General features: G+C 41.4%; 2 protein-coding genes across 10 annotated transcripts in view; both read right to left on the reverse strand.

Moving 5' to 3' along the window:
- PARP2 (poly(ADP-ribose) polymerase 2) overlaps nucleotides 1-11,982 on the reverse strand; it is a 34,556-nt gene extending 22,574 nt beyond the window's left edge. For 2 of the 7 annotated variants that reach the window (XM_070726816.1, XM_070726811.1), the window contains exons 1-4: nucleotides 11,898-11,982; nucleotides 2,407-2,617; nucleotides 1,858-1,979; nucleotides 560-772 (exon numbers count right to left, since the gene is read on the reverse strand). In XM_070726816.1, coding sequence (XP_070582917.1) covers nucleotides 560-772; nucleotides 1,858-1,979; nucleotides 2,407-2,537 — 466 coding nt within the window. In that variant the 5' untranslated portion in view covers nucleotides 2,538-2,617; nucleotides 11,898-11,982. Of the gene's footprint in view, nucleotides 1-559; nucleotides 773-1,857; nucleotides 1,980-2,406; nucleotides 2,618-11,768 lie in introns of all 7 variants that reach the window. The other 5 variants (XM_070726815.1, XM_070726809.1, XM_070726810.1 and 2 more) reach the window with 4 other exon arrangements.
- Nucleotides 11,983-14,693: 2,711 nt separating this feature from the next.
- LOC139154913 (perforin-1-like) lies at nucleotides 14,694-27,072 on the reverse strand. Of its 3 annotated transcripts, none has more exons than XM_070730014.1 (3): nucleotides 26,780-27,072; nucleotides 24,382-24,988; nucleotides 14,694-16,309 (listed from the first exon to the last, which is right to left on the reverse strand). In XM_070730014.1, the coding sequence occupies exons 2-3, from the start codon at nucleotides 24,936-24,938 to the stop codon at nucleotides 15,175-15,177; spliced, it is 1,692 nt and encodes a 563-aa protein (XP_070586115.1). In that variant the 5' UTR covers nucleotides 24,939-24,988; nucleotides 26,780-27,072; the 3' UTR covers nucleotides 14,694-15,174. The 3 variants fall into 3 exon arrangements, with proteins under 3 accessions (XP_070586115.1, XP_070586113.1, XP_070586114.1); XM_070730012.1 differs by having other exon boundaries at nucleotides 26,527-26,966; XM_070730013.1 differs by lacking the exon at nucleotides 26,780-27,072 and adding an exon at nucleotides 25,829-26,058.
- Nucleotides 27,073-27,084: the final 12 nt, after the last annotated feature.

Genomic DNA, 27,084 nt, shown 5'->3' on the forward strand with positions numbered 1-27,084 from the left:
GCGGGGCATAGGGGAAGGGCCTTCTCTGTGGCAGCCCCAGCCCTTTGGAACCAACTCCCTCCGTAGATTTGTACCGCCACCACCCTCCTGGCCTTCCAGGAGGCTATGAAAACTTACTTTTGCCTGCAGGCCTGGGGCCGCTGAACTTAAACATCTTGTCCCGGCCTTTAGTATGACTGTGGTGTGAGTGAGTAGAGCTGTATGATTTTAAATTTGGGGGTTTATGTTATTTTAAATATTGGACTTCTGAACTGGCTTTTGTATTTTTATATCTTGTGAGCTGCCAAGTCCTCGGAGAAGGGTGGTGTATAAGACCAATAAATAAATAAATGTGGGCAGGGTCATGCGATAAGTGAAGCCCATGGAGAAACTGGATTCATCTAGTAACAAGCATGTTATTAGCTGAACAACTGCAGGGGTTCACTTAACAAGCGTGGTTAAGAAACGTCATAAAATGAACCTTACTTAAGAAATGTCTTGGTAAGTTAACATACATGTTGGGCTCCATTGTAGTCGTAGGCAGAGGATACCTGCCTACAATTCCGTGCATTCCCAATACCTGAGAGTTTGTATTCTATCCGACGTTCAAATTTAGTCCGCTGGTTTATCTGCCTCATGCGGGCCGTGTCCAGCTTGTAAGGCGTCCGATTAAATGTCAAGTCCACTGTGGGTTCCCGCTGACCGTTCTTGGCAGCCTGTAAATCCAAGCAGGTAGCTGCGGGGTATGGACTCCAGTTGTTTTCCTGGTCTCCTTCCCATTGCCAGATAAAATCTGCAACCATGTGGGTGAAGTACAGGACAAAAAAATATGAATTAATATAAGAAGTCAAGTATACATCAGTCAGATGTTGAAAAGGAAGACAAATGAGAAATCAGCTTGTCTTACAGCCAATCTCCTATCCAAATAAAAGTTTATCAGCAAGGAAGGGATGTCAGAATTCACTGTCTTGTGCCCACATTGGGATTCCAGATTAATTGCCTGTTTGACTCCTTCCCCTGACTCAGCCAGTCTCTCTCGTCTACATGTAGCCAGGTTTTATCTGATATGAGATCGTTCAAAGTTAGAGACCGTTCAAAGTTACGACACTGAAACAAGTGACTTATAGCCATTTTTCAAATGTACCACTTTTTTCATCATCATCATCATCATCATCATCATCATCATCATCATTATTATTATTATTATTATTATTTAGATTTGTATGCCGCCCCTCTCCGTAGACTTTTAGGGTGTCCAGGGGGAAAGCATTTTGAAATTCCTGGATATTTCCCTGACATTTCCCTGTAACTTGTGATCCACTTAAGGCGCGGTTGTAGATGACATCATACCAAATGGCTAAGCCATGGAGAAGTATCAGTAGGTGAAGAAACAAGTTGTTGCCACAGTTATGCTCATTTTCCCCTGACTTCGCCAGGCAGCGCGATCCTTTTTTTTTTTTACATAATTTTTCCCTGACTTTTAAACATTTTAATAGTTTGGTTTTTTATTCTGTTTTTTTTTCATGAATTCCCTGATATTTCCCTGATTTTCCAGGTTTTCTGGACACCCTGACTTTTGTACCATCCCCATGATCATGTGATCAAAATTCAGATGCTTTGCAATTGGTTCATATTTATGATGGTTGCAGCATCCTGGAGTTTTGCAATCTTTTGACAAGCAAAAGTCCTCCCACCCCCACCACCCCCGACCATAGAGTCTCCTCCTAGAACAGCGTTCTTTTCCCTCTATCTGTCCTAACCGTCCTATCAATTGTGGAGCTGACTGATGACAGGGAGCTGTAGCAGTGGGATGAAAAAGCCATATACAGCTCCAGGTTGCTCCATTCCTGATCTACACAATTAGCAATAGCGACTTACAGGATTCCTGATCCCGGACGGCTGCACGGACACGGTTCTTCTCACCACTTTTATTATTGAAAAGCGACATCCTGCAGAGGTCTACTTCATAATCTCCTACGCATTCTTTCCGTTTCTGTGCCCTGCAGGGAACACGAGAGTTTGCATTGCAACCTCACCAACCAATTACAGGTTGCTGCATTGTTGTTGTTGTATTCCTCCTCCTCCAAGCCAAAAATATTCATGAACTGGGACAACCATGTTAACAAGGTCAGCCAATGAATAGGCATAGTAACTAAATCAGCTAATGGAAGCTAAACACATCCGAGTCTGTGCAGAGAAACAAAACTGAAACTAGAAGGCTGGGCGTGGCTCAGCGCACTCGGTACTCTGTCCACTCTGCACTAGAAGCTGCTTGTGTTTTACTTGTAGCTGTTGCTACTCTGCTAATAGTATTGTAAATCCATCTGCTGTTATGTTAATAAAGAAGTTAATGAATCCAACTGAATCAGTTATTTGTGTGTGCTTCTGCAAACTTATTTCTCTGCAACAAACTCTGATCCAACTTACCGAGTTGCTTGGTTCAGGGCCTCATTCTGCTCAGGTGTGAATACCTCCCAGTGGTTGTCATCGGTCGCATATTCCCAGCGCAGGGGGGTCGCTGCATCATAGCACACGGCATGTAGTCGTTGCCTTTTCATCTCTGTGATCAGCAACGCAACACACACCTAAGCGGCCAAATCGCCAGTTCTGAAGCTCCCAAAGTGGCGCTGCAGGTAAGCTGCAATAACAATAGCATTTAACACTTACCATACAAATAACACTTGATTTATGACTGCAATTCAGCCTGCAATTTGTGATGTTAGGCAAGTCATTTCTTAAGTATTTTGTCTCATTTTATGATCTCTTTGCCACAGCTGTTAAGTGACTCACTGCAGTTAATAAGTCAGTGAGGTGGCTGTGAACAAATCTGGCTTTGCTGTGGATTTTGCTTGTCAAAAGGCAATCACATGATTGTGGGATCCCACAATAGTCCCAATAAGCATGAACCGATTGCCAAGCAACATGATTGTGGGGTCACTTGCAAAGGTTGTACGTTTGAAATAAGTCATTTCTTTCACTGCCATTGTAACTTTGAATTGCCATTCAATGAACTGTTGTACATTGAGGACTAGCTGCATACACACTATAAACATAGTATTTTACTGCACTCTCTGGGTACTTTACAAAGTCATCATGTTGCCCCCAATGATCTGGGTCCTCAGGAAGGATTGACAAATGAGTTAACTTTGAGTCCTGCCAGGATTGAACTCCAGGCAGTTGGCAGAGTGGCATTCTAACCACTGTGCCTCTATGTCAGTTAAGTTACAACCATTATCCCATTTCTGGAAGATGGGTTTCTTTCTCTGCCGTTTCCCTGGGCATTTTGTACCCTGCCATTCTTAAGATGCTACCATAGTAAAGACTGATAATATAGATAGTCCTCAATTTACAGTTGTTTGTTTAGTGACCCAAATTAAAACCACCCTGAAAAAAGTGACTTATGACAATTTTTCGTGCTTACAAACATTGTAGCATCCCCAGGGTCAGGTGATCAAAATTTAAGGGGTTTTTTTGGCAATTGGTTCATACTTATGACGACTGCAATGTCCTGGATTTGTGTGACCCCCTTTTGTGAACTTCTGACAAGCAAAGTCAGTGGGGGAGCCACATTCATTTAATAACCGTGGGACCAACTTAACAACTGCAGTGTTTTCTTTAAAAACGGTAACCAGAAAAGATCCCAAAATGGGACAAAACGTTCTTAACAACTGTCTCACTTAGCAACAAAATGTCAGCGTTCCCAATAATATCAAAAAAATAAATCATAGTCCAAAACTTGGCCAGCTTTCTCCCAAGTTCCAATTTATTAACAGGGCCATGTTGGTTACGAACTGTAGTCATCCTAATACTAACTTTTCCTACAGTTCTCCACCCAGGTTAACGTTCATCCCTCGTCCCCACACCCACAAGTTCATTATCACATGGACTACTCCAGTTGCCTCAACGTCCATGATCCTCCCTTGTACTTCCGGCTGGTGCTGAACAAAGGATGACCTTGAATCTTCTGGAAAGAATTTGTTGTGGCTAGTATCTTTCCCTCTCATGCAACCACTTCTCCCCAATTCCCACAGTATTATTCAATTTGTGGCAGGCCGAAGTCTCTAACTCAAAACGATGGCTTCGGCCTGTCACAGAAATTTTGACTTCAACTGTCATTGTGGATTGAAGCCTATCTGCAAGCTGTTTTTCCTGCCTCTAAAACCAAAGCGAATGTCTTAATAACCTTGCTATCTTTAGAGAACCATAAGATTCTTATCTTTCTGTAGGAGTGCCTTTTTCTATGTTGTTAGAAGCACTTTTTTTAGCCACCGGGAAAATGTTTTGCAGATTTGAATCAAGGGAGTGTCACTTAACCAGGCCTTTTAGGTGCTTACGTTTTGGATGTTTTTGTAGGAACAGGTGTGCATGCTGGATCATCAGAGAGGTGGCTTTGAAACATTTTAGGTTTTTGCAGCAAACACAACACCTTATAAGTATGAAATGAATCTGCAATTAAGTGTTTCTTTTGATGGCTTAAAGACTAATATGTCTATTTGGATTTATATATTACAATGTAGCCCTTTTGCTATTTTTCCCCCATAACAAAGCCACCAGTAAATACCATACAACTTATTTTTGCATCACTACCATTGTTATAACCACCCTTCCCCATTGAAATACAAGACATTTCCCCCCTCATCTATTCAATATTTAATTATCTAATTGGTGTACAGTGAGTTTGTGAGGGTGTTCAGAAACTTCATCCCTGGCAGTCCCAAACGTGGTTTTTTTTTTTCCAAAAGGCAACTGGACTTTCTTTGTTTTTAATTTTAAAATGTTTCTATCTTTCTATCTGACAAGTTTCCTCAATTCTAACTAACTTATGGGGAATGGAAGGATTTACAGGTAAAACTCAAAAACTTAAGAGTATCACACAAAAGTTCCTTTATTTCAGTAATGCAACTAAAAAGGTGAAATGTAATATATGAGAGACTCATCACATGCAAGGCAAGATAGTTTAAGCCATGATTTATCATAATTGTAATGATTATGGGGTGCAGCTCATGAAAACCCCAAATCCACCGTCTCAAATAATTAGATTACGTGTGATCAATAAATCTGGGATTGTACATAGAATAACGGACCACTGAAAAGTATAAGCATGCATATGTAGCCAGTTCTTGATTTGGGACCTTTTTGCAGCAATTTCTGCCTCAATGCAGCATGGCATGGAAGCTATCAGCCTGTGGCTACTGCTAAGCTATGGAAGACCAGGATGCTTCAATAGCAGCCTTCAGGTCATCTGCGTTGTTCGGTCTCATGTCTCCCATCTTTCTCTTGGCAATGTCCCATAGATTTTCTATCGGGTTCAGGTTGGGAAAGTTTGCTGGCCAATCAAGCACAGTAATCCCAGTCATTGAGCGAGGTTTTGGTGCTTCTGGCAGTGTAGGCATGTGCCAAATCCTGCTGGAATATTGAAGTCAGCATCTCCATAAAGTTTGGCTGTGGAAGGAAGCATGAAGTGCTCCAAAAACACTGGTAGATGACTGAACTTAATGAAGCACAGTGGACCAATACCAGCAAATGACAGGGCTTCCCAAATCAACTTCACACTAGACTTCAAGCATCTTGTAGTGTGCGCCACTCCATTTTTCCTCCATACTCCAGGTCCTTGGTTTCCAAATGAGATGCAAAGGTTTCCACGGTCTGTGTTGATTTGGGGAGTCATGTCATCTGCTGGCATTGGTACACTGTGCTTCATTAAGTCCAGGATCAACCATCAAGTACAGTTAGTAGAAATAAAAAGAGGACACATTTTCTTGTGGGTGATTCGACCGTTAGAGGTGTTGATTTGGGACAGAGCAAGGATGTGGTTAAGGTGCTGAGGTGTCTCCCAGGGGCCACTGCCAGCAGGGACAGGAGGCGGATTACAAACATTGTTAAGACTGTGAGTAAAGGTAATAACGTTGATGTGGTGGTGCATCTTGGCACAAATGATTTGTCCCAGAGAAATGTTAATGTAGTAAAAAGAGATTTTCAATGTCTAAGTGTGGAGCTGGGTAAAATAACTGATTCAGTGACTTTCTCAGAGGTGTTACCGGTTTGTGGCCAAGAGGATAAAACAACGTGTATCAGAGAGTTTAATGTGTGGTTAAGGCAGTGGTGTAAAGCTGAAGGTTTTGGCTATGTAAGTCATGATGTCAGTAGGTGGTCTAATAGGGAGTTGTTTAAGAGGGATGGTTTGCATCCATCATACAGAGGTACCCAGGTGCTCGGTGAGGAATTCAGAACTTTTTTGGACAGGCATTTAAACTAGGTAAAGGGGACAGAGATGTAACTGATGTGGGTGATTTCTGTCCCCGACCAATGAGGATAAAGCAGTTTTTGGAAGCTTATGAAAAGGGAGCTGCAAATAATATAGATGTAGTTGTTGATGATAAGGGGCAAACTAATAACGAAAATAATGTTCTTCGGGTAATGTGCACAAATGCTCGAAGCTTGAGCAACAAGCTCTGTGAATTAATGGCCATAATATCTAGAGATAATTTGGACCTGGTTGCCATAACTGAGACATGGTTTAAGGATTCTAATGAATGGGAAATATCCATACCAGGATATACACTGTATAGGAAGGATAGAATAGAGAGAAGGGGAGGTGGAGTAGCCATTTATATTAAAGAAAGTCTAAAAACAACACTAATTCAAAATACGTGTCAAGATCTAGAGACTCTCTGGATTTGCATGCAAAATAAAGAAGGTTCTGTCATTAGAATTGGGGTGATCTATAGGCCTCCAGGGCAATCCGAGGAATATGACAACAAGATGGTGGATGAAATTACCCAAATGGCAGTAAAGGGAGATATTGTGGTTATGGGTGATTTCAACATGCCTGATGTTGACTGGAATATCCCCAGTGCCCTTACATGCAAAAGTAAGAATATAGTAGAGGCCTTTACAGGAGCAGCTCTGGCACAGCTGGTTAAGACACCAACTAGAGGGGAGAATATTCTAGATTTAGTTTTTACGAATGGGAATTGGGTTTCAGATGTCAAGGTGGGAGAAAATTTAGGTTGCAGTGACCATCTATGTTTGTGGTTTGATGTAAAAACTCATTGTGAGCAATCCTATAATGCAACCAAAGTATTGGATTTCAGAAAAACAAATTTTAATGCAATGGGAGAATATTTAGATAATGAATTAAAGGGGAGGGATAAAATGGCAGGAGCGAGCATCCAGTGGAGTGTATTAAAAAAGGCCATCTTAAAAGCCACTGGACTGTATGTAAGACAAATAACTAAAGGTAAAAGGAAGAAGAAACCGCTATGGTTTAGCAATGATGTAAGGGCTATAGTCAATGAAAAAAAGGCTGCCTATAGGAGGTATAAAGAGTCTGGAAGTATAGCTGATAGGGAGGTATATAAAATGAGACAGAAGGAGGCGAAACAGATAATATATGCTGCTAAAGCCTCAAAAGAGGAAGAAATTGCCAAATCTGTAAAGAAGGGGGATAAAACCTTCTTCAGATATATTAATGATAAGAAGAAGAAAAACTGCGGCATCACGAAGCTTAATACCGGGAATAATACATGCATTAATGGGAATAAGGAGATCGCTGACCATTTCAATAGCTACTTCTGTTCAGTTTTCTCAAAAGACACCTTACAAAATAATACTATAGAGGGATATAGCATTGCTTCCAGCTGTACGGATTCAGCTCCAGTGATCTTAGAAGCCGATGTCTTAGAAGAACTTGAACGATTAAAGATAAATAAGGCAATGGGTCCAGATGGCATCCACCCCAGAGTTCTTAAAGAACTCAGATCTGTCATTGCTACCCCCCTGACTGATTTGTTTAACCAATCCTTGTTAACAGGAGAAGTTCCTGAGGATTGGAGAATGGCCAGTGTTGTGCCTATTCACAAGAAGGGCAGTAGAGAAGAAGCTGGTAACTACAGGCCAGTTAGCTTGACATCAGTTGTAGTTAAAATGATGGAGACTCTACTCAAAAAGAGGATAAATCAGCACCTAAAAAACAATAACTTATTAGACCCAAATCAGCATGGCTTTACTGAAGGCAAATCATGTCAGACTAATCTCATTGATTTCTTTGACTATGTCACAAAGGTGTTGGATGAAGGTGGTGCCGTGGATATTGCCTACCTGGACTTCAGCAAAGCCTTTGATACGGTTCCACATAAAGAGCTGATAGATAAATTAGTGAAGATTGGACTTAATCCCTGGATAGTTCAATGGATTTGCAGCTGGCTGAAGCGTAGACATCAGAGAGTTATTGTTAATGGCGAGTATTCTGAGCAGAGTCAGGTTACAAGCGGTGTGCCACAAGGATCTGTTCTGGGTCCTATTCTTTTTAATATATTTGTGAGTGACATAGGGGAAGGTTTGGTAGGGAAGGTTTGCCTATTTGCCGATGACTCTAAAGTGTGCAATAGGGTTGATATTCCTGGAGGCGTCTGTAATATGGTAAATGATTTAGCTTTACTAGATAAATGGTCTAAGCAATGGAAACTGCAGTTTAATGTTTCCAAATGTAAAATAATGCACTTGGGGAAAAGGAATCCTCAATCTGAGTATTGTATTGGCAGTTCAGTGTTGGCAAATACTTCAAAAGAAAAGGATTTAGGGGTAGTGATTTCTGACAGTCTCAAAATGGGTGAACAGTGCAGTCAGGCGGTAGGAAAAGCAAGTAGGATGCTTGGCTGCATAGCTAGAGGTATAACAAGCAGGAAGAGGGAGATTATGATCCCACTATATAGAATGATGGTGAGACCACATTTGGAATACTGTGTTCAGTTCTGGAGACCTCACCTACAAAAAGATATTGACAAAATTGAACGGGTCCAAAGACGGGCTACAAGAATGGTGGAAGGTCTTAAGCATAAAACGTATCAGGAAAGACTTCATGAACTCAATCTGTATAGTCTGGAGGACAGAAGGAAAAGGGGGGACATGATCGAAACATTTAAATATATTAAAGGGTTAAATAAGGTCCAGGAGGGAAGTGTTTTTAATAGGAAAGTGAACACAAGAACAAGGGGACACAATCTGAAGTTAGTTGGGGGAAAGATCAAAAGCAACATGAGAAAATATTATTTTACTGAAAGAGTAGTAGATCCTTGGAACAAACTTCCAGCAGATGTGGTAGATAAATCCACAGTAACTGAATTTAAACATGCCTGGGATAAACATATATCCATCCTAAGATAAAATACAGAAAATAGTATAAGGGCAGACTAGATGGACCATGAGGTCTTTTTCTGCCGTCAGACTTCTATGTTTCTATGTTTCTATGTAACACAGCTGTCTACCAGGAGATATTGAAGCACTTTATGCTTCCTTCCACAGCAAAGCTACTTGGCACCTGCCCACACTGCCCAAACCACCAAAACTTGGCTCAATGACTGGGATTACTCTGTTTTATTGGCCAGGAAACTCGTCTGTCCTGAACCCCATAGAGAACCTATGGGGCATTGCTGAGAAAAAGATGAGGGACATGAGACAGAACAATGCAGAAGACCTGAAGGCTGCTATTGAAGCATCCTGGTCTTCCATAACTTAGCAGTGCCACAGGCTATAGCTTCCATGCCATGCAGCATTGAGGCAGTAATTGCTGTACAAGGGGCCCAAACCAAGTTCTGAATACATATGCAGAGGTCCGATATTGTTCTATGTACAATCCTTGTTTAATGCATGTAATATTCTAATTTTCTGAGATGGTGGATTTGGGGTTTTCATGAGCTGCACTCCAAAATAATCGCAATTATGACAAATCATGGCTTGAACTATCTTGCCTTGCCTTGTGTCTCTCTCATGTATTACATTTCATATTTTAAGTTGCATTACTAAAATAAATGAATTCTTGTGTGATATTCTAATTTTTTGAGTTTCACCTGTATATTTTTTGCAGTCATCCGTTAACACTCTAGTCATTGAGGCCAAATTGGGGGTTTATCTATATCCTCAGAGTTACTTGAATCAAGAGTGTAATTCTTGGGATTGCATTGAAAACAGGACCATAGGTTGTGTGGTATTCATCGCCCTGTGTCCAGAGAGGACTATTAAGTTTTAATATATACTGCTCAAAAAAATAAAGGGAACACTCAAATAACACATCCTAGATCTGAATGAATGAAATATTCTCATTGAATACTTTGCTTTGTACAAAGCAGAATGTGCACAACAGCACGTGAAATTGATTGTCAATCAGTGTTGCTTCCTGAGTGGATAGTTTGATTTCATAGAAGTTTGATTTCCTTGGAGTTATATTGTATTAAGTGTTCCCTTTATTTTTGTTTGAGCAGTGCAGATGGCCTCTTTCACTCTTCTTTCAAATCAGGTTCTCTGAAAACACCCAGAAACAAACAGAAATATGGTGCATGCGTGCAGTGGAGTGAGACATGTCCAGACTTGTATATTGGGGAAACAAAACATCCACTTCACAAACGTCTGGCATAACACAAAAGAACAAACTCATCAAGACAGTCCATTTGGATCTGAAAAGCAAGGGTCAGGCTTTTGAGAACAGTTCACATTCTGGATAGAGAGACCCACCTGTTTGAAAGAGGAGTCAAAGTTAAACAGTCTATGTTAAGATAGAATAGGCCTCCCTCAACAAAAGGGAAGGGATACAACATAACTTATCTCCTGCTTATAAAACAGTCCCAAGAAGGCCCCACACCAATTTGCACTGTTTCAGGTGACTCTGGGGATACAGACTAACCCCCAAGTGATTAGACAATCAATCTTCGAAGTGCTAAGGAATGATGATTGCAAAGAATAGAAATCCTTCCAATCCCCACTAGTCAGAACTGTGGAAGCTTCTTGGACCAGAAGCAAAATGTTTTCAAAGAGGAAAAAAAACCCAATAAAATTCAGTTGCCTTTTGGAAAAAGCTCCTTTGGGACAACCATGACCTGGATGATTAAGAATCTCCATAGACACACATCCCTGAAAATTACCACTGCCCCCAAAACCCAGAGATCCCCAAACTTGGTAACTTTAAGACTTGTGGATTTCAACTGCCAGAATTCTCTAACCAGCATAGCTGACTGGAGAATTCTGGGAGTTAAAGTCCACAAGTCTTAAAGTTGCCAGGTTTGGGGACCCCTGCCCCAAACAGTTTGCCAGCCACTTTTATCAGTAGTGTACCCTTTTATTATGGCTTGTAAGTGACGTTTAGCAATATTAGCAATGACTGGTCAGTTGCATGGGAGATACAAGTAACCCTCAATTAACAACAGTTCATTTAATGAGTGTTTGGAGGTCCAAGGATTCTGGGTGGCTAATTTTGACCTCAATGGTGGTTGTAAATGGGGGACTTTCTGTACTGTACCCTCTGCACATGCTCAGTTGTTCTCTAATCCCTATCAGAACATCAGATAGGTATTCCCATCAGGTTAAAACCCACATTCAGATTCCTATTCCGCAGGGGAGTCACCCATCCTGATTAAATTTTGCAAAAAACGATTTTTAAAATTTTTAAGGAAAGATTTAAATAGAAGATAAAAAATTGCAAAAAAGAAAAGCAAAGAATGACCAACTAGTACACTTGAAACCACTCAACCCACCGGGAAATATTATCGGGCAAGGCAGCAGATTTTTAGGGACCTCCTTAGCGTGTTTTTTTTTCTTTGCTTAATTCTTGGCACTCCTATTCCCGAATTGTCAACAAGCCATAAAAAGGGCGGCTCCCCCGACCCGGTCCATTTCTTAACAAGGTTTAGTTTGCTTGTTTAAATTTATAGGACGCCCTAATCCTGATGGACTCAGGGCGGCGTACAACAATAAAAGAATACAAAATGTAAAACCCCAATTATTAAAAGCATTCATACATCTCTCATTCATTTTACTGCAAAGAAGACTTTTTGCAACTTTCCCCTCCTCTTGACGCTAATGCAACACTAGCTTCCCGCTTCGTGCGAGCGAATGTACCTGCGTATTGCAACCAACCTGCCACTAACCAGCAATTTCCGCTTCAAAAACAGGATGACGCTTCCGCCTTTCTTTCGCAGGCTCCTTCCCGGGAACGTTTTACAGCCTGGGAGGACTCCGCCCACTTTTAAATTTGCATTCGTCAAATTTGCACATGCGCGACGACGCTGGGGAAAAAAAGCCCGCGCGGGAGAAGAGGGAAGGGAAAATTAAAAAAGGCAGAAGAAAGATTTGCATACATGAAGAAATGCATGATGGTCGCCGCTCGAATTAGAAATATCCGATCTCCAGCCCCTGTTTTGTACATTTTAACATGGTATATTTTAGTGAAAGAACCAAGTTTGCTGGTGCTTGGGACTGATACGAAGAGATGTGGTCCGAATCAATGGCCACCCTAACGTTTCTACAAATTAGCAATTAGTGTTTATATAAGGTATGCAATGATAAAAATGGATAATTGCTGGGAGGAAGCTCTCCGTAGAGGCTACGTGCTGGGTGTCCGTCACCCTTTCTCCCGCCTCTGGGAAGGTCTGAGGGAAGGGCCATGTTGCCACCCTAGCAGGGTGCCGCCTTCTGAAGGCGGGTGAGTTCCCAGCAATCTGGGTCTCCGATCAAGCCCTAGAATCGAGGCAGGAGAAGCGGCCAGGTTGCTGCGGATGCCTCCGTGGCTTGTTTGGGATTTGGGAATGACTCACGGCCGGCAGATTTCAGTACAATGGGAAGAGGTGAAGCACCACAGCTTCATAACCCAATTCAGACTAGTCTCCCCCCAGTATTTTCCCTGTCTGTATTTTTATTTTGTTAAAAATTATTTGGTTTTGCCATCCAATCACACCACTTCCCCCATTCTTCTGAAGGGCGTCAGGATGACAATTTAGGAGAAACTTCATCTCAACTAGTGGAGTAAAATCAGCATAATGGGAGGGACCTTGAAGGTCAAGCAGGAGATTCATTTCAGACCAATGACTGTCCAGTCTCTTCTTAAAAGCTTCCAGTGATGAAGCACCCACAAATTCTGGAGGCGAGCTATTCCACTGCTTAATCGTTCTCCCTGTTTGGAAATCGCTCCTTAGTTCTAGGTTGCTTTTCCCCAGCAGTGGGCTACGAGCCAGAACGCTAAATTGCGCTCGCCACCACGGCATGGAAGTTCTTGCGGGGCCAGCACGACTTTGGTGCTGCACCTGTGGAGGAAGCAAAATCGCGAACAGAGCCGCAGGAGCGCCCATGTTTTGGCATGCGTGCAAACAAAAAACCCTTGTGGAAACACGGACGCACCTGTGGTTCCATGCGCGATTTTGCTTCCTCCACAGGTGCAGCAGCAAAATCTCGCTGGTCCCACAACGCAATGTTCCCTCTAATTTTTTTTCGGTGTGGGCGGACAAGTATAGTGTCTGAGCAACAGTCCCTTTGAGACTGGGCGGCATAGAAGTATAAACAAACAAACAAACAAACAAATAAATAAGAAAAAAAATCCTTCTTTTTTTATTAAAAGAAATTAATAATAAAACAAAACCAAAATCTATTACTATTATTATCTTCTCTTTTTCCACCCGTCCGTCTCCTCCCCCCTTGTGTGTGTGTGTGTGTGTGTGAACTCTTGAACCATTTCCAATTAGAGGTGAGCTATTGGAAATGGTTCAAGAGTTCACACACACACACAAACACACACACACAAACACACAAACGGCTGGGGGTTTTTTTCTCTGTTATTTGGGTGCTTTTTACCATATGCTTTAAATCAAGAGTCATTTCTCTCTCTTTCTCTCTCCCCCTCTTGCTCTCTCTCTCTCTCTTGTTTTCTTTCTCTCTTTCTGTTGCTTTCTTTCTCTCTCACTCTTTCTTTCTCTCTCTCTTGCTTTCTTTCTCTTCTCTCTCTTTCTAACTCTCTCCCCCCCTTTTTCTCTCTCTCTCTTTCTCACTTACTTTCTCTCTCCCTCTCTCTTTGTCAGCGAGGGGGCTGCGAGAGCGCTTTCTCCGAGCGCTTCGGGAACGCCTGCCCTGCCTCTACTGCAGCCCCCTTGCTGGAAATCCAGGACGAAAGCGGTCCCAGTGAAAGGGCTGCGAGAGGGGCGGGCATTCCCAAAGCCCGCGGAGAAAGCCCTCTCTCGCAGCCCCCTGGCTGGAAGCGCTTTCGTCCCGCAGCCGCCACCGCTGCGGGAGAAGTCGCGCCCCAAGGCAGGAGGCGGCGGAGGAGGAGAGGGGGCGAATTGGGCGGGCGGGGGGCAGGACTGAGAAGCCAGGGGCGCACTTGGCCGGAGGCACCGTGGGGAGGCAGGGGCGGTCGCGGGCTGGCAGGGGGATGGGGAGCGCGCGCCCATGGAAAAAAGTGTGCGGGGGGGTATTTTGGGGCATGCGCACGCACGCAGCTTACAGGGAACGCTGCCCACAAGAACGTACAAGCCGCTGTGGCGAGCACAATTTAATGTTCCGGCTCGTAGCCCATTGCTGCATCTCTTTTTGTTTAGTTTCCATCCATTGTTTCTTGTCTTGCCTTCAGGTGCTTTGAAAACTAGCTTGACCCCTTCATCTCTTGGAGCAACCCCTCAAATATTGGATCACTGGTATCAGATCTCCCCTTCTTTTCACTAAAGGAACTCCTTCTCCACTGTTAAAGGAAGATCATGCCATTCATCCATAAAAACTGACCTTCAGGCCTAGCATTCATTATCTATGCAATGCTCATAGTCCTATTGAAACCCATGGATTTCTACCAATCAACCTTATGGTCAGAATGGCAAGGGGGATAATCTTCCAAAACAACAGTATGAAGGAGAGAGAAAAAGGACAAAGTGTACACCACGGACATATTTAATAGAATAACAATAGGAGAAATAGAATTCTTTATTGGTCCAGTATGATGGAACACACAAGGAATTTGTCTTTGGTGCATATGCTCTCAGTGTGCATAAAAGAAAATATACATAGATTTGGAGATTTATTTCTGCATGTTTTATATGTTTTGCAGATTGTGTGAAAGTTTCTAAAATAGCAATAGCACTTATATAGCAAGTTACATCACTTTTACAGCCCTCTGACTTAACAACCATGATGATTCATTTAAATGTAGAAAGGAAAGGCATAAAATGGGGCAGAAGTCACCTAACAATTGTCTCACTTAGCAACAGGAATGTTCAGCTCAATCGAGGTTGTAAATTGAAGAAAGACAAGAGTACATTTTATAGAAATAATCCATTCAACAACTCTGCCCCAGTTGTATCGAAGAAAATGCATAAGGATTCCTATTAGATTCTTTCCAAATCTGAATAATGTCTTAATTTAGCAGTATGAGCCCTACACATGTAGTTCTTAAGTACGAAATTGGTGTGACCATGAAGTTTCCCAGTCAGGATTAGTGTCATTGAAATAGGAGGTTGGCAGATGCAAAGGGACATAATCATGGCAGCTAGAGCCGGTCAGAGTGGGGGCACAGGTCAACATGTAATAGAACCTAACATGTCCATGTTGGAGGTAGCATGTGTACCAGTTGCTAAGGCCTGACCTCAGCCTCCCTTGACATCGATTGGGTAAGAGGTCATCCTGCCAGACGTCGCTGTCCCAAACCTCCATCTCAAAGTTGTCATTGCCGTCCAACGTGACAGCCCCAAAGTTCAGATTTTCTGACCACTGTGGGTTGTTGTTCCCACTGATGACCCTAGTGCGTCTTTCTTGGTTTTTGAAAAAAAATTTGACGTAGGCATCGGTGGAGGAAAAATGATCACCCCAAAGACCGGATCCGCTGCCCACATGGAATTTGAGGTAAGCCCTGCCCCTTTCGGTGCCACAACATTTGTCATTGATGACACCGTTGGGTACACACATGCAAGTGCACTTTCGGACCCAGCTGTTGAATGTCTTCTCGGGACAGCTTTGGCGACAGTCTCTCCTTAGGGCTCTTCTTTTGATGTAGCTCACAATGGCTTGCTTTAAAAAATTCCTCCTGGGATCTGTTTTGTTCAACAAGGTGTGTAGAGACAAAAGGGAATAAGACACCAACCCAGGTGTCCTTTTGGTACTCTCCATCCATTCGGTCAGGTGGTTCAGGTCTCTGCTGTCGGAGAAGAGCATCTTTTTGTCACCGCCTACCACCTCAGTGTGCTGGGTCATATAAAGGTTGTAGAAGCTGGATTTAGATTTCCTAAACAAGAGCTTGGCACATGTGGAATGGAAGGAAATAGATCCCCAAAACCCTCCATGTTTCAGACTTGTCTCCAGATCCAAACAGAGCTTGACCTTCTCGGCCGTGAACCCCATTAATGTCATGACACAAGTTTTCAAAGCCATCAAGTAACGAGCTCGCCCGCCTAGATACACCCGGTTGATATAATGGGTGCCATAGACATTGATGAAATGGTCGTATTCCTCAGGGTCATGATTGGGGGGCAACATGCTGATGGCCTGAGTAAAATGGAAGGACAGTAGAGGATCTATCTGAAGCCCCAAACTGCAACGGAAAAGAATGAAAAAAAATGCAGGATATTATTATTATTATTATTATTATTATTGTTGTTGTTGTTGTTGTTGTTGTTTTTGTTTTTGTTGTTGATGTTGTTGTTCTTTATTAGATTTGTATGCCACCCCTCTCCATAGACTCAGAGCAGCTTACAGCATATAATATAAAAAAGTAAATACAAAGACAAATCTAATTAATTAAAAAGATTCTATATCATGCCTCTCTTTATCTGTCTTTAAATCAATAGATTATATACCATATAGTATATCAACACAAATGCTTACTAATTCTTATGTCAATTCTTATATTTTCTTCCTTTACATACAAAAATACACTTACTACATTATACATATACACCTTCTATTATCTCCTTACACAATGTCGTATCACCTAAAAACGTCTGCATCATACGCAGATTTTTTTCCCCATTTCCATGTTCTTTTTCTCTTTCTTTCTTTTTTCTTTCTCAAACTCTAAACCTTTCTATTTGTAAATAAACTTTAAAACCTTCTTACTCCTTTGGTCTTATTTTCCTTTTTTATAAATCATCTTTATTTATCTATTATTAGCTAATATATATATATGTATATACATGTATTAGAAATTGGTATTTCCTTGGAAACTGGATGTAAGATTTACCACTACAATTTAAGATATAATTGGTAATAATAAGGATACTGTTTCTTTACATAACTTGAGAAATATTATATTGACACCAAGAAACTTACGTACCACCATGTATAACTTTACCATTTTTCCAAATTCCTTGATTTTGTATCCTTTTCCCTTACCCTTTTTCTTCTTCTGTTCATACTTCCCTCCCTCCCTTTTTTTCATATTCTTAAATAAATTATATTTTTAATTTAAACAAACTACATAAGCTAAAAACCCAATATATTAAAAATCAATCAAAGAAATTCAAATCACAGTCACACATCACATTTATTGGCCAGGGGGACAAGATCTAATTACCCAAGCCTGGCAACATGAGTGAGTCTTAAGACTCTTACGAAAGACGAGGAGGGTGGGGGCAGTGCGAATCTCTTGGGGGGGAGCTGATTCCAGAGGGCCGAGGCCCCCACAGAGAAGGCTCTTCCCTCCAGGTCCTGTCTGGTTGACGGGACCTGGAGAAGGCCAACTCTGTGGGACCTAACCGGTCGCTGGGATTCGTATTGTCAGCATGTCAATGTGGAAGTGCCTTGCTTCTTCCAAACCATAATTCTTTTCATGTTGCCAATGAACCTTGGGGCGGGGAGGAAAACGGGGAAATGGAATGTGGAGAATATATGCAGAGATTGTGAAAACATGGAAGCTATCAAGGTCACTTCTGCAGGTGCTTCAGAAAGACCTGGATTCCTTCCCATAACAAAAGAACATCTCATGATTGGATAATATGATCCACCAGTGGAGAAGAAGAAAGTTTTTTTTTAACTGGGCAAACATTTTTGTGGGAATCCAGCATTCTTCAATACCAACAGGGTGCATCCAATAAAGTTTTACTTTTGGAAATTCCAATTTTCTGGGGAGTGTTTTCTTGTTTTGGGTATGCTAATTGGACAGTTCAAAAGCAACATACCAAATCACATTTCCTGCTTTAGCATTCAGCATTAGAAAAGAAGGCGATGCAACAACCATGCTGAAAGTCAGATGGTGTCCGATGGTCTGTTAATGGGTAGAGGTTCACTGTTAGGTTTCGTGTAGCATTGGGAAAACTTTTTTTTTCTGGTGCCTCTTTCATTTCCTGGTTAATCTTGGAAAAATTGTCTGAAGATGGGGAGGCTTTTTTGTTAAGATATTCATGAACCGGGAGAACCATGTTAACAAGGTCAGCCAATCAATAGGCATAGCATCTAAGTCAGCCAATGGGAGCTAAACATTTTTGAGTCTGTGCAGAGAATCGAAACTGAAAGCTTATGCTTAAGGCTGGGCGTGACTCAGACTACTCTGTACTCTAGAACAGTGTTTCCCAACCTTGGCAACTTGAAGATATTTGGACTTCAGCTCCCAGAATTCTGGGAGTTGAAGTCCAAATATCTTCAAGTTGCCAAGGTTGGGAAACACTGCTCTAGAAACATAGAAACATAGAAGATTGACGGCAGAAAAAGACCTCACGGTCCATCTAGTCTGCCCTTATACTATTTCTTGTATTTTATCTTAGGATGGATATACGTTTATCCCAGGCATGTTTAAATTCAGTTACTGTGGATTTGCCAACCATGTCTGCTGGAGGTTTGTTCCAAGCATCTACTACTCTTTCAGTAAAATAATATTTTCTTACGTTACTTCTAATCTTCCCCCCAACTAACCTCAAATTGTGCCCCCTTGTTCTTGTGTTCACTTTCCTATTAAAAACACCTCTCCTCAACCTTATTTAACCCTTGAACATATTTAAATGTTTTGATCACGTCCCCCCTTTCCCTTCGGTCGTCCAGACTATACAGATTGCTCTCCTCTATGTACTCTCTGCTGAAATGAAACTAACTCCTGCTTGTGTTTACTTGAAGAAATAATCTGCTAATGGCATTGTAAATTCATCTGTTATGACGTTTATAAATAAATTATTCATTCCAGCTGAATTAGTCATCTGAGTGTGTGTCTGGTTTTGATTTTTGCAACAAACTTTAATATCTTTTTATTTTTTTCTATCATGACACCAAAGAATATTTTACTGAGAGTGTAACAGCTAATGCAAAGAAATCCTCCACTTATAACCATTTGTTTAGTGACCAGCTTAACTGTTGAAGCTTTCCTGTGGGCACGTGATCAAAGTTTGAGCACTTTGCAAATGGCATGTATTTATGCCAATTGCAATGAAATCCAGCAGGTTCTGACATATTCTGACAGAGAACCAGTAGCAGAAATTTTGAGTAGTTCAGAGAACCAGCAGATACCAACTCTGGCTGGCCCCAGACTTGGGGAGGGAATGGGGGTTTTGCAGTAGCCTTCCCCCAGGAGTGAGGAGGGAATGGGGATTTTGCAGTATCCTTTGCCTGCCATTCCCACCAAGCCACACCATGACCAACAAGTCACAGCCACGGAACCGGTAGTAAAAAAAAAAGGATTTTACCACTGGTTTAAAGTTGAGGACTAGCTGTAAATAAAGAGAACTCCCTATAGGTAGTGCTCGACTTACAATAGTTCACTTCATGACTGTTCAAAGTTAAAATGGCACTGGTCATAAATCACCATTTTTCACAGTTACAACTTTTGCAGCACCCACCCCATGATCATTGATCAAAATCCAAATGCTTGGCCACTGGTTCATATTTTTGATGATTGCAATGTGCTGGGGTCATGTTATCACCTTCTGACAAGCAAAGTCAATGGGGAACCCAGATTCACTTAACAAGTCTGCTGCTCACTTAACAACTATAAATTGAGGATTGCCTGTACTGCGCCTTTCCTTGTTCCCTCCAGGAGATACCTGGCATTGGAAGAAACTTTACCCCAAAGAATTGGCAGAAATCCATGTCTTCAGTAGCTATGTTATCAATCAAGCCAGGCATAACAGCATGGCATTGTATATGTTGCTATTATACTTTGGCAGTGAGTCACTTAATAGAAATGTTTGTTTTCTTTCCATTCTTAGCTATCCTTTTTTCTTTTTAGAACTAAGTTAAAACAATATAACTGCCTTGGTGTGGGAATTCTGTTACTCAGTGGACCAGATGGAACATAACCCTGTCCATGACTGAGCTTGTCATGAGATAACATTTTACTCCCTTCAGATTTGATTGTCTGGATCTATGCAGCCCCCGCTCAACCCAAATGGAGCTAGGGAAATGTGTTGGAGAAAGCAGGATGAGGAACATTAACAGAGCACAACCTTATTTCTGAAATTGTTTGCATATAATGATGATGATGATGATGATGATAATAATAATAATAATATTATTATTATTATTATTATTATTATTATTTATTAGATTTGTATGCTGCCCCTTTCTGAGGACTCAGAGCTACTCAGCAAACAGTGGTATGGGCTGTTAGTTTGAGATCAAAACCTGGCAAATTTAATAATAATAACAACAGAATTGGAAGGGACCTTGGAGGTCTTCTAGTCTAACCCCTTGCTTGGGCAGGAGACCCTACACTGCTTCAGACAAGTGGTTATCCAACATCATCTTAAAAACTTCCAGTGTTGTAGCATTCATAACTTCTGGAGGCAAGCTGTTCCACTGATCAATTGTTCTGTGACTGTCAGGAATTATTTTCTTAGTTCTAAATTGCTTCACTTCTTGATTAGTTTCCACCCATTGCTTCTTGTCCTAGCCTCAGGTGCTTTGGAGAATAGCCTGACTTCCTCTTCTTTGTGGCAACCCCTGAGATATTGGAACACTGCTATCATGTCTCCCCTAGTCCTTCTTTTCATCAAACTAGATATACCTAACTCCTCATATGTTTTAGCCTTCAGTCACCTAATCGTCTTTGCTGCTCTTCTCTGCACTCTTTCTGGAATCTCAATATCCTTTTTACATTGTGGTGACCAAAATTGAATCATGGTGAATGCAGCATTCCAAGTGTGGCTTTACCAAGGCATTATATAGTAGTATGAACACTTCACGTGATCTTGTTTCTCTCCCTCTGTTAATGCAACCTAGAACTGTGTTGGCTTTCTTGGCAGCTGCTACACATTGCTGGCTCATATCTAAATGGTTGTCTACTAGAACTCCAAGATCCTTCTCACAATTACTACTGTTGAGCAAGGTACCACATATCTGTGCATTTTGTTTTTCTTACCTAAATGTAGAACCTTTAGTTTTTTCACCATTGAATTTCATTTTGTTAGATAATGCCCCATGTTCAAGTCTGTCCAGATCCTTCTGTATTTTGCGCCTATCTTCTGGAGAGTTGGCTATTTGGTTGCAAACATTTCACAACCATTTGAGGAGACATTGTCAGTGTGCTTTGAAGTGTGCTTGTAATTCAAAGTACACTGACAATGTCTCCTTGAATGGTGATGAAATGTTTGCCGCCAAATTGCTAAGCTTGGAGCTCAAACGAACAGCCTAGCTACCAACCTGGGCTGCAAATATTCAAGCACATTTCAAACAGTAACATCATTGGTGAGGATGGCCCTTGAAATTCTGATGCTTGAGATGATCCCAGAAAAGTCTTGAGAAATCCCATTTGGAACACAGAAGTTATCCATCTTGTAGCCACAAACCCTCATTCCTGGTTACATTCGGCTACAGCCTACCATCCAGCCAATTATAGATAATCCTCAACTTACGTCCATTCATTTAGTGAGCATTCGAAGTTACAACAGCACTGATAAAAGCGACTTATGTCCATTTTTCATACCGCCATTGCAGCACCCGTGGGATCATGTGATCAAAGTTTGGATGCTTAGCCCCTGACTTTTATGTAGGGCAGGTGCAATGTCTCAGAGTCACGTGACCTCCCATTGTTCAACCTTCTGACAAGCAAAGGTAGTGGGGAGGTCTGATTCACTTAAGAACCACGTGACTAATTTAACTGCAACAATTCACATAACAACTGTGGCAAAAAAGCTCATAAATTGCAGCACAATTTACTTAACAATTTGTCTTGCAATGGAAATTTGGGGGTCATGAGTTGCATCCAAACACCAATGTCTTCAAAGAGGGGTGGCATATTAAATAAATAAATAAATAAATAAATAAATAAATAAATAAATAAATAAATAAATAAATAAATAAATAAATAAATAAATAAATAAATAAATAAATAAATAAATAAATAAATAAATAAATAAATAAATAAATAAATAAATAAATAAATAAATAAATAAATAAATAAATAAATAAATAAATATGGGCTGTGCACATTGTGCACTCAGATATAATGGAGAAATATATTGTGTGTCTTCTTCAATATTTTGATTATGCCCATTAAACTGACTCCCCTAATTAACATATCTGATAAATTTCACACCAAGGTCAAATAAAACCGGTTCAAAATTACCTTGGGATATCTCTCATTTTAACTTTGATGAATGCATAATAATCTTTCAATCCTCTCCACCACCACCACCACCCGAACTAATTTTGAATGGAAATGCGGCAACATGATGCCTCCAACTTTGATGTTATGGAATTTTTCCAAGGGGACCTTATAGCCGGTGATATCAAGAGCATTTGGGGGATTATGGAGAGACAACAGCTATCTCGTTAGTCTTTGAATAGAGATTGCTTGTCAGGATGACAAAGACTAATTCATTCCCCCCAACCAGTTCTAAAACAAGAATGAATGGATTTGGATGCCAGCATTTTCTGAGGTAATTGCAGTCATGTCATCAGCACACATCAAAAAGCTGATATTGGTGGTTGTACAATGGTTACCCCTACCCTCTGAAGATCTATCATGAGCTAAACAACTTTTTGTACAGTATTCCAGAGGTGGGTTACAGAGGTTCTGACCAGTTCTGGAGAACCAGTAGCGGAAAGTTTGAGTAGTTCGGAGAACCAGTAAATACCACCTCTGACTGGCCACGCCCCCATCTATTCTCTGCCTCCCAAATCCCAGCTGATTGGGAGGAAATGGGATTTTGCAGTATCCTTCCCCTGCTATGCCCACCAAGCCACCCCATCCCCACCGAGCTAAAGACCCAGTAGTAAAAAAATGTGAATCCCATCATTGTAGTATTCATAGTCCATTGGATGCTCCACAACAAAAGAGAATATTAGTCATTCAGGGTTGAAATGAGGGGTCCTTGGTACTCTCCGAGCTCACTTGTTTTCTTGCAGGCATTTCATTACCAAACTAGGTAACATCCTCAGTGCTAATAAGGAGCAGGCTTTGCTGTCAATATGTACTGAGAACAAACACCACTCCTTATTAGCACTTAAGACCATCCCAAAGGTACCTTTTCAAGAAACAATTGGACTTTCTTGTTTTCCTGGGTGAAACCATACTAAATAGCAGTGAATGCGAGTGAGATCTCGGAGTCCTGGTAGAAAGCCAACTAAGGATGAGCCAGCAGTGTGCAGCAGCAGCCAAAAAGACCAATGCAGTCCTGAACTACATAAATAGAGGGATACAATCAAGGACCAGAGAGGTACTAGTATCACTCTATAAAACCTTGGTACGGAATGGGCCCACACTTCCCCCCTTTGCGTGCGCGCACATGTATGTGCATGATATCTGGGGTTTTTTGCTTCTGCACATGCGCAGAAGCTGAATCTCACACAAGCACAATTTCTGGGGGTTTTTAGCTTCTGGTATGGGTATGGATGTATATATGGAGATTGTGGGGGAAAAACAAAAAAATGAAGAAAAAACAATTGTGGCAAGAACCGTTGTAGAATGAAGCAATACTCACTTAACAAATGTCTCACTTATCAAAAGAAATCTTGGGCTTGATTGGAGATGCTTTTCCAGTAAAAAAAATTGCCTTAAATATTCAACTCCTTAGGAAAAAATAAACATGCCAAATACTGTACTTGGAATTCCTCAGTGTTAACGTTTCAATGCATGAAATTACAGTGTTCCCTCGATTTTCGTGGGTTCAAACTTCGCGAATCGCCTATACTGTACCATGGTTTTTCAAAAAATATTAATTAAAAAATACTTCACGGTTTTTTTTCCTATACCACGGTTTTTCCCACCCAATGACGTCATACGTCATCGTGAAAATAATAATTTTTGCAAATAAATAACAAAAAAAATAATTATTGTTAATAAATAATTATGTTTATAAATATCAGGATTACTAAGTGTCTTATTCAATAGTGAATACCAGTAATAATGGTGAGTAAATGGTTGTTAAGGGAATGGGAAATGGTAATTTAGGGGTTTAAAGTGTTAAGGGATGGCTTGGGATACTGTCCATAGCCAAAAATGGTGTATTTACTTCCGCATCTCTACTTCGCGGAAATTCGACTTTCGCGGATGGTCTTGGAACGCATCCCCCGCGAAAATCGAGGGAACACTGTATTTACTCTGGGGGCAAACTCTGGAATTGTTGTCACAAATTCCATAGCACCTCCTGCAAAAAGCAATTTTTTTCTCTCTTTTCCAGCAAATTGGTTACTGCCGACCCTCCTCCCTGTTTATACTTTGAAGTGCTTTGAGATGCTTACCTGTAATGTTCACATTCAATCTCATTCCTCAGAAAGCTGTATCTGTCTTCGCGAGTTTTCTGATATGCAAAAACAGCCATGTTGGAGTGAGACCCAGCAAAAGCCACCTGAGCTCTGGATAACCCCAGGTCCTCCCTCATGAAATCCTCAGCCAACCCCATTTTCCAGTCATTCTTCACTTCTTTGGCTGCTGCGTTGGCCACATCTATGTCTAATTCATCTACAAAGTTGTTTGCTTGCTGGTGGCAGTTTTCCTTCTGTCGCCAGTCCACCCCTACCAGGGGAAGTCTCTGCAGCTGTCCACCCATTTTATGGTTCCTGCACAGGGTACATGTCCCATTAGGTCCCTGCCACTTGCTGATGTCCACTACATAAGCCCCTTTTTTCTCCAGAGTGGTAATATCAACTCCCTCCCCGATGAAATTGTAGCCTGGTACAAAGTTGACATGATTCTTGCAGGTATGTCTGAGGTATGTATCACATTCGCTGTTGTGTAAGGGGAGAGAGAAATGGAAGGAAGCAAGGTAAACCGTGAAGAAGAGATGAACCTGGGGCATGATCCTCAGAAAGAGTTCCTTATTCGTAGGCGGTTTGCTTCTGAATCCTCCTGAGGAGAGAGAGAGAAAGAAAAAGCAACAGATGTTATTTAGGGCAGGGATTTAGAGGTGTGTCAAAATCTGGAGGTGTGACAAAATTTGAACAACCCATTCCCTACAGTGAAACTGGGAGATAAAGCAGCTTCGAGATCCAAGAAAGGGCAGGTTAGGTGGTGATGATGGACACTACATTATTTGATGTTAATTTTGGAGATCCACTGGAGAGTCTCCAATGTTTAATGGACCACAAATGGTCCAGAAGCTTCATATGGTGCATAAAGCTGACCAATAATGACCCGCCAAGTAAATTTCGTGGCTGAGTATGAACATGAATGCAGTAGGTTGCATAATGAAATAGCTATTTGAGTTACAGTAGAATAGAACTGTAAGGGTCCTTGGATGTCTTCTAGCTCAACTGTCTGTTCAAGCAGGAGATCTTATACCTTTTCAGAAAAGTGGATGTTCAGTCTTTTCTTGAAAACCCCCCAGTGATGAAGCACCACAACTTCTGAAGCCAAGTTCTTCCACTGGTCAGTTGTTTTCACTGTTAGGAAATCTCTCCTTAATTCCAGGTTGGTTCTCTCCTTGATTAGTTCCCATCCGTGGCTTCTTGTCCTGCCTTCTGGTGCTTTGGAAAAATAAGTTGACCTCCTCTTCTTTGGGTCAGTTCCTCAAATACTATTACGTCATCCGTAGTCTCTGTTTTCTCTACAATAGCCAAACCCAAACCTCATAACATCAGGGAATGTACAAAAGGTGCAATCCATCGCGATGTGAACTAGTGGGGAAGGTAAGTAGAACCCCATCCCTTCTCCATCAACTAAAAGACAAAATAAAGCTGCACCCTTTACCTTAAATTGAATAATGAAGCATGTGGATTTCTAGTCTCCACCATGTACAGTTCTGATATTCTGATACACAACGTTTGGTGAATCACTGATAAAAGAGACAGGGTGGCACAGCAGGTAGAGTGCTGTACTGCAGGTCATTGAAGCTGACTGCTAGATCTGCAGGTCAGCAGTTCAAATCTCATCACCGCCTCAAGGTTGACTCAGCCTTCCATCCTTCCGAGGTGGGTAAAAGGAGGACCCGGATTGTGGGGGCAATATGCTGGCTCTGTTAAAAAATGCTGTTGCTAACATGTTGTAAGCTGCCCTGAGTCTAAGGAGAAGGGCGGCATAAAAATAAAATAAAACCAATCAATCAATCAATCAATCAACCAACCAACAAATAATTGTTCTTTGTATGTTTTAGCCTCCAAGCCTTTAATCATCTTAGTTGTTCTTCTCTGCATTTTTTCCAAAGTCTGAATTTTATTTTTTATTTTTTTGGTAATGTGGTGACCAAAACTGGATGCAGAAATACAGCTATGGTAGTCACTATTAGATTTTTTACTCCAGAATCCCCATGCAGGCATTAAATGGAAAGGGAAACATGACCACCACTGCTCCCCCCCACGTCCCATCATCATCGCCACCACCACCACCACCACCACCACCACCACCACCATCATTATCTCATCCATTCCAGTTTAGATATAGCCACTTGCCTTTTTCTGAACAGGGATTCTATCTTAATAGCTTGGTAACAGCTTGGAATACATCATGGCTGGTTTTTGCCTGTGAGCAATTCCCCTTGTTCTTGCATTGTGAAGGAGTCCGAATGACAATCTTCCCTTCCCTTCTTTCACCTTTAATCTGCAATTGCCTTTTGATGTGTCCTATCATCACAGCCGCTCTCCAGCTGCTGTCCGGTTGACTGCTGCTGGGAAATCAAGATCAGATATATATATAGAAACTTACCCACCCCTCCTTCGTTAGACAAACAGGTCTGTTTCTGCTGACCAATCCTGCAAAAAAGTTGTCTCTTCCTTCTTGCTCCGTTTGCTTTTCAACTTCTTCCCTGTTCTAGCATGTCCGGGCTAGAATTCTGGCAGAAATTTTAGAGAAAGGGAGAGAAAGAAAAAGAGAGAGAGAGAGAGAAACAATAATGTTGTTTTCACAGCAGCGTATTCAACTTGCCTTTGCAAAGACCGAGAGCATTTGGTATGTGCTCTCATTTCACGTCTCCTTTTTATTTGACCACACTCTTGTCTGGGATCCAGAGT

This window comes from Erythrolamprus reginae, chromosome Z (genome assembly GCF_031021105.1).
Source record: "Erythrolamprus reginae isolate rEryReg1 chromosome Z, rEryReg1.hap1, whole genome shotgun sequence".
Classification (NCBI taxonomy): Eukaryota; Metazoa; Chordata; class Lepidosauria; order Squamata; family Dipsadidae; genus Erythrolamprus; species Erythrolamprus reginae.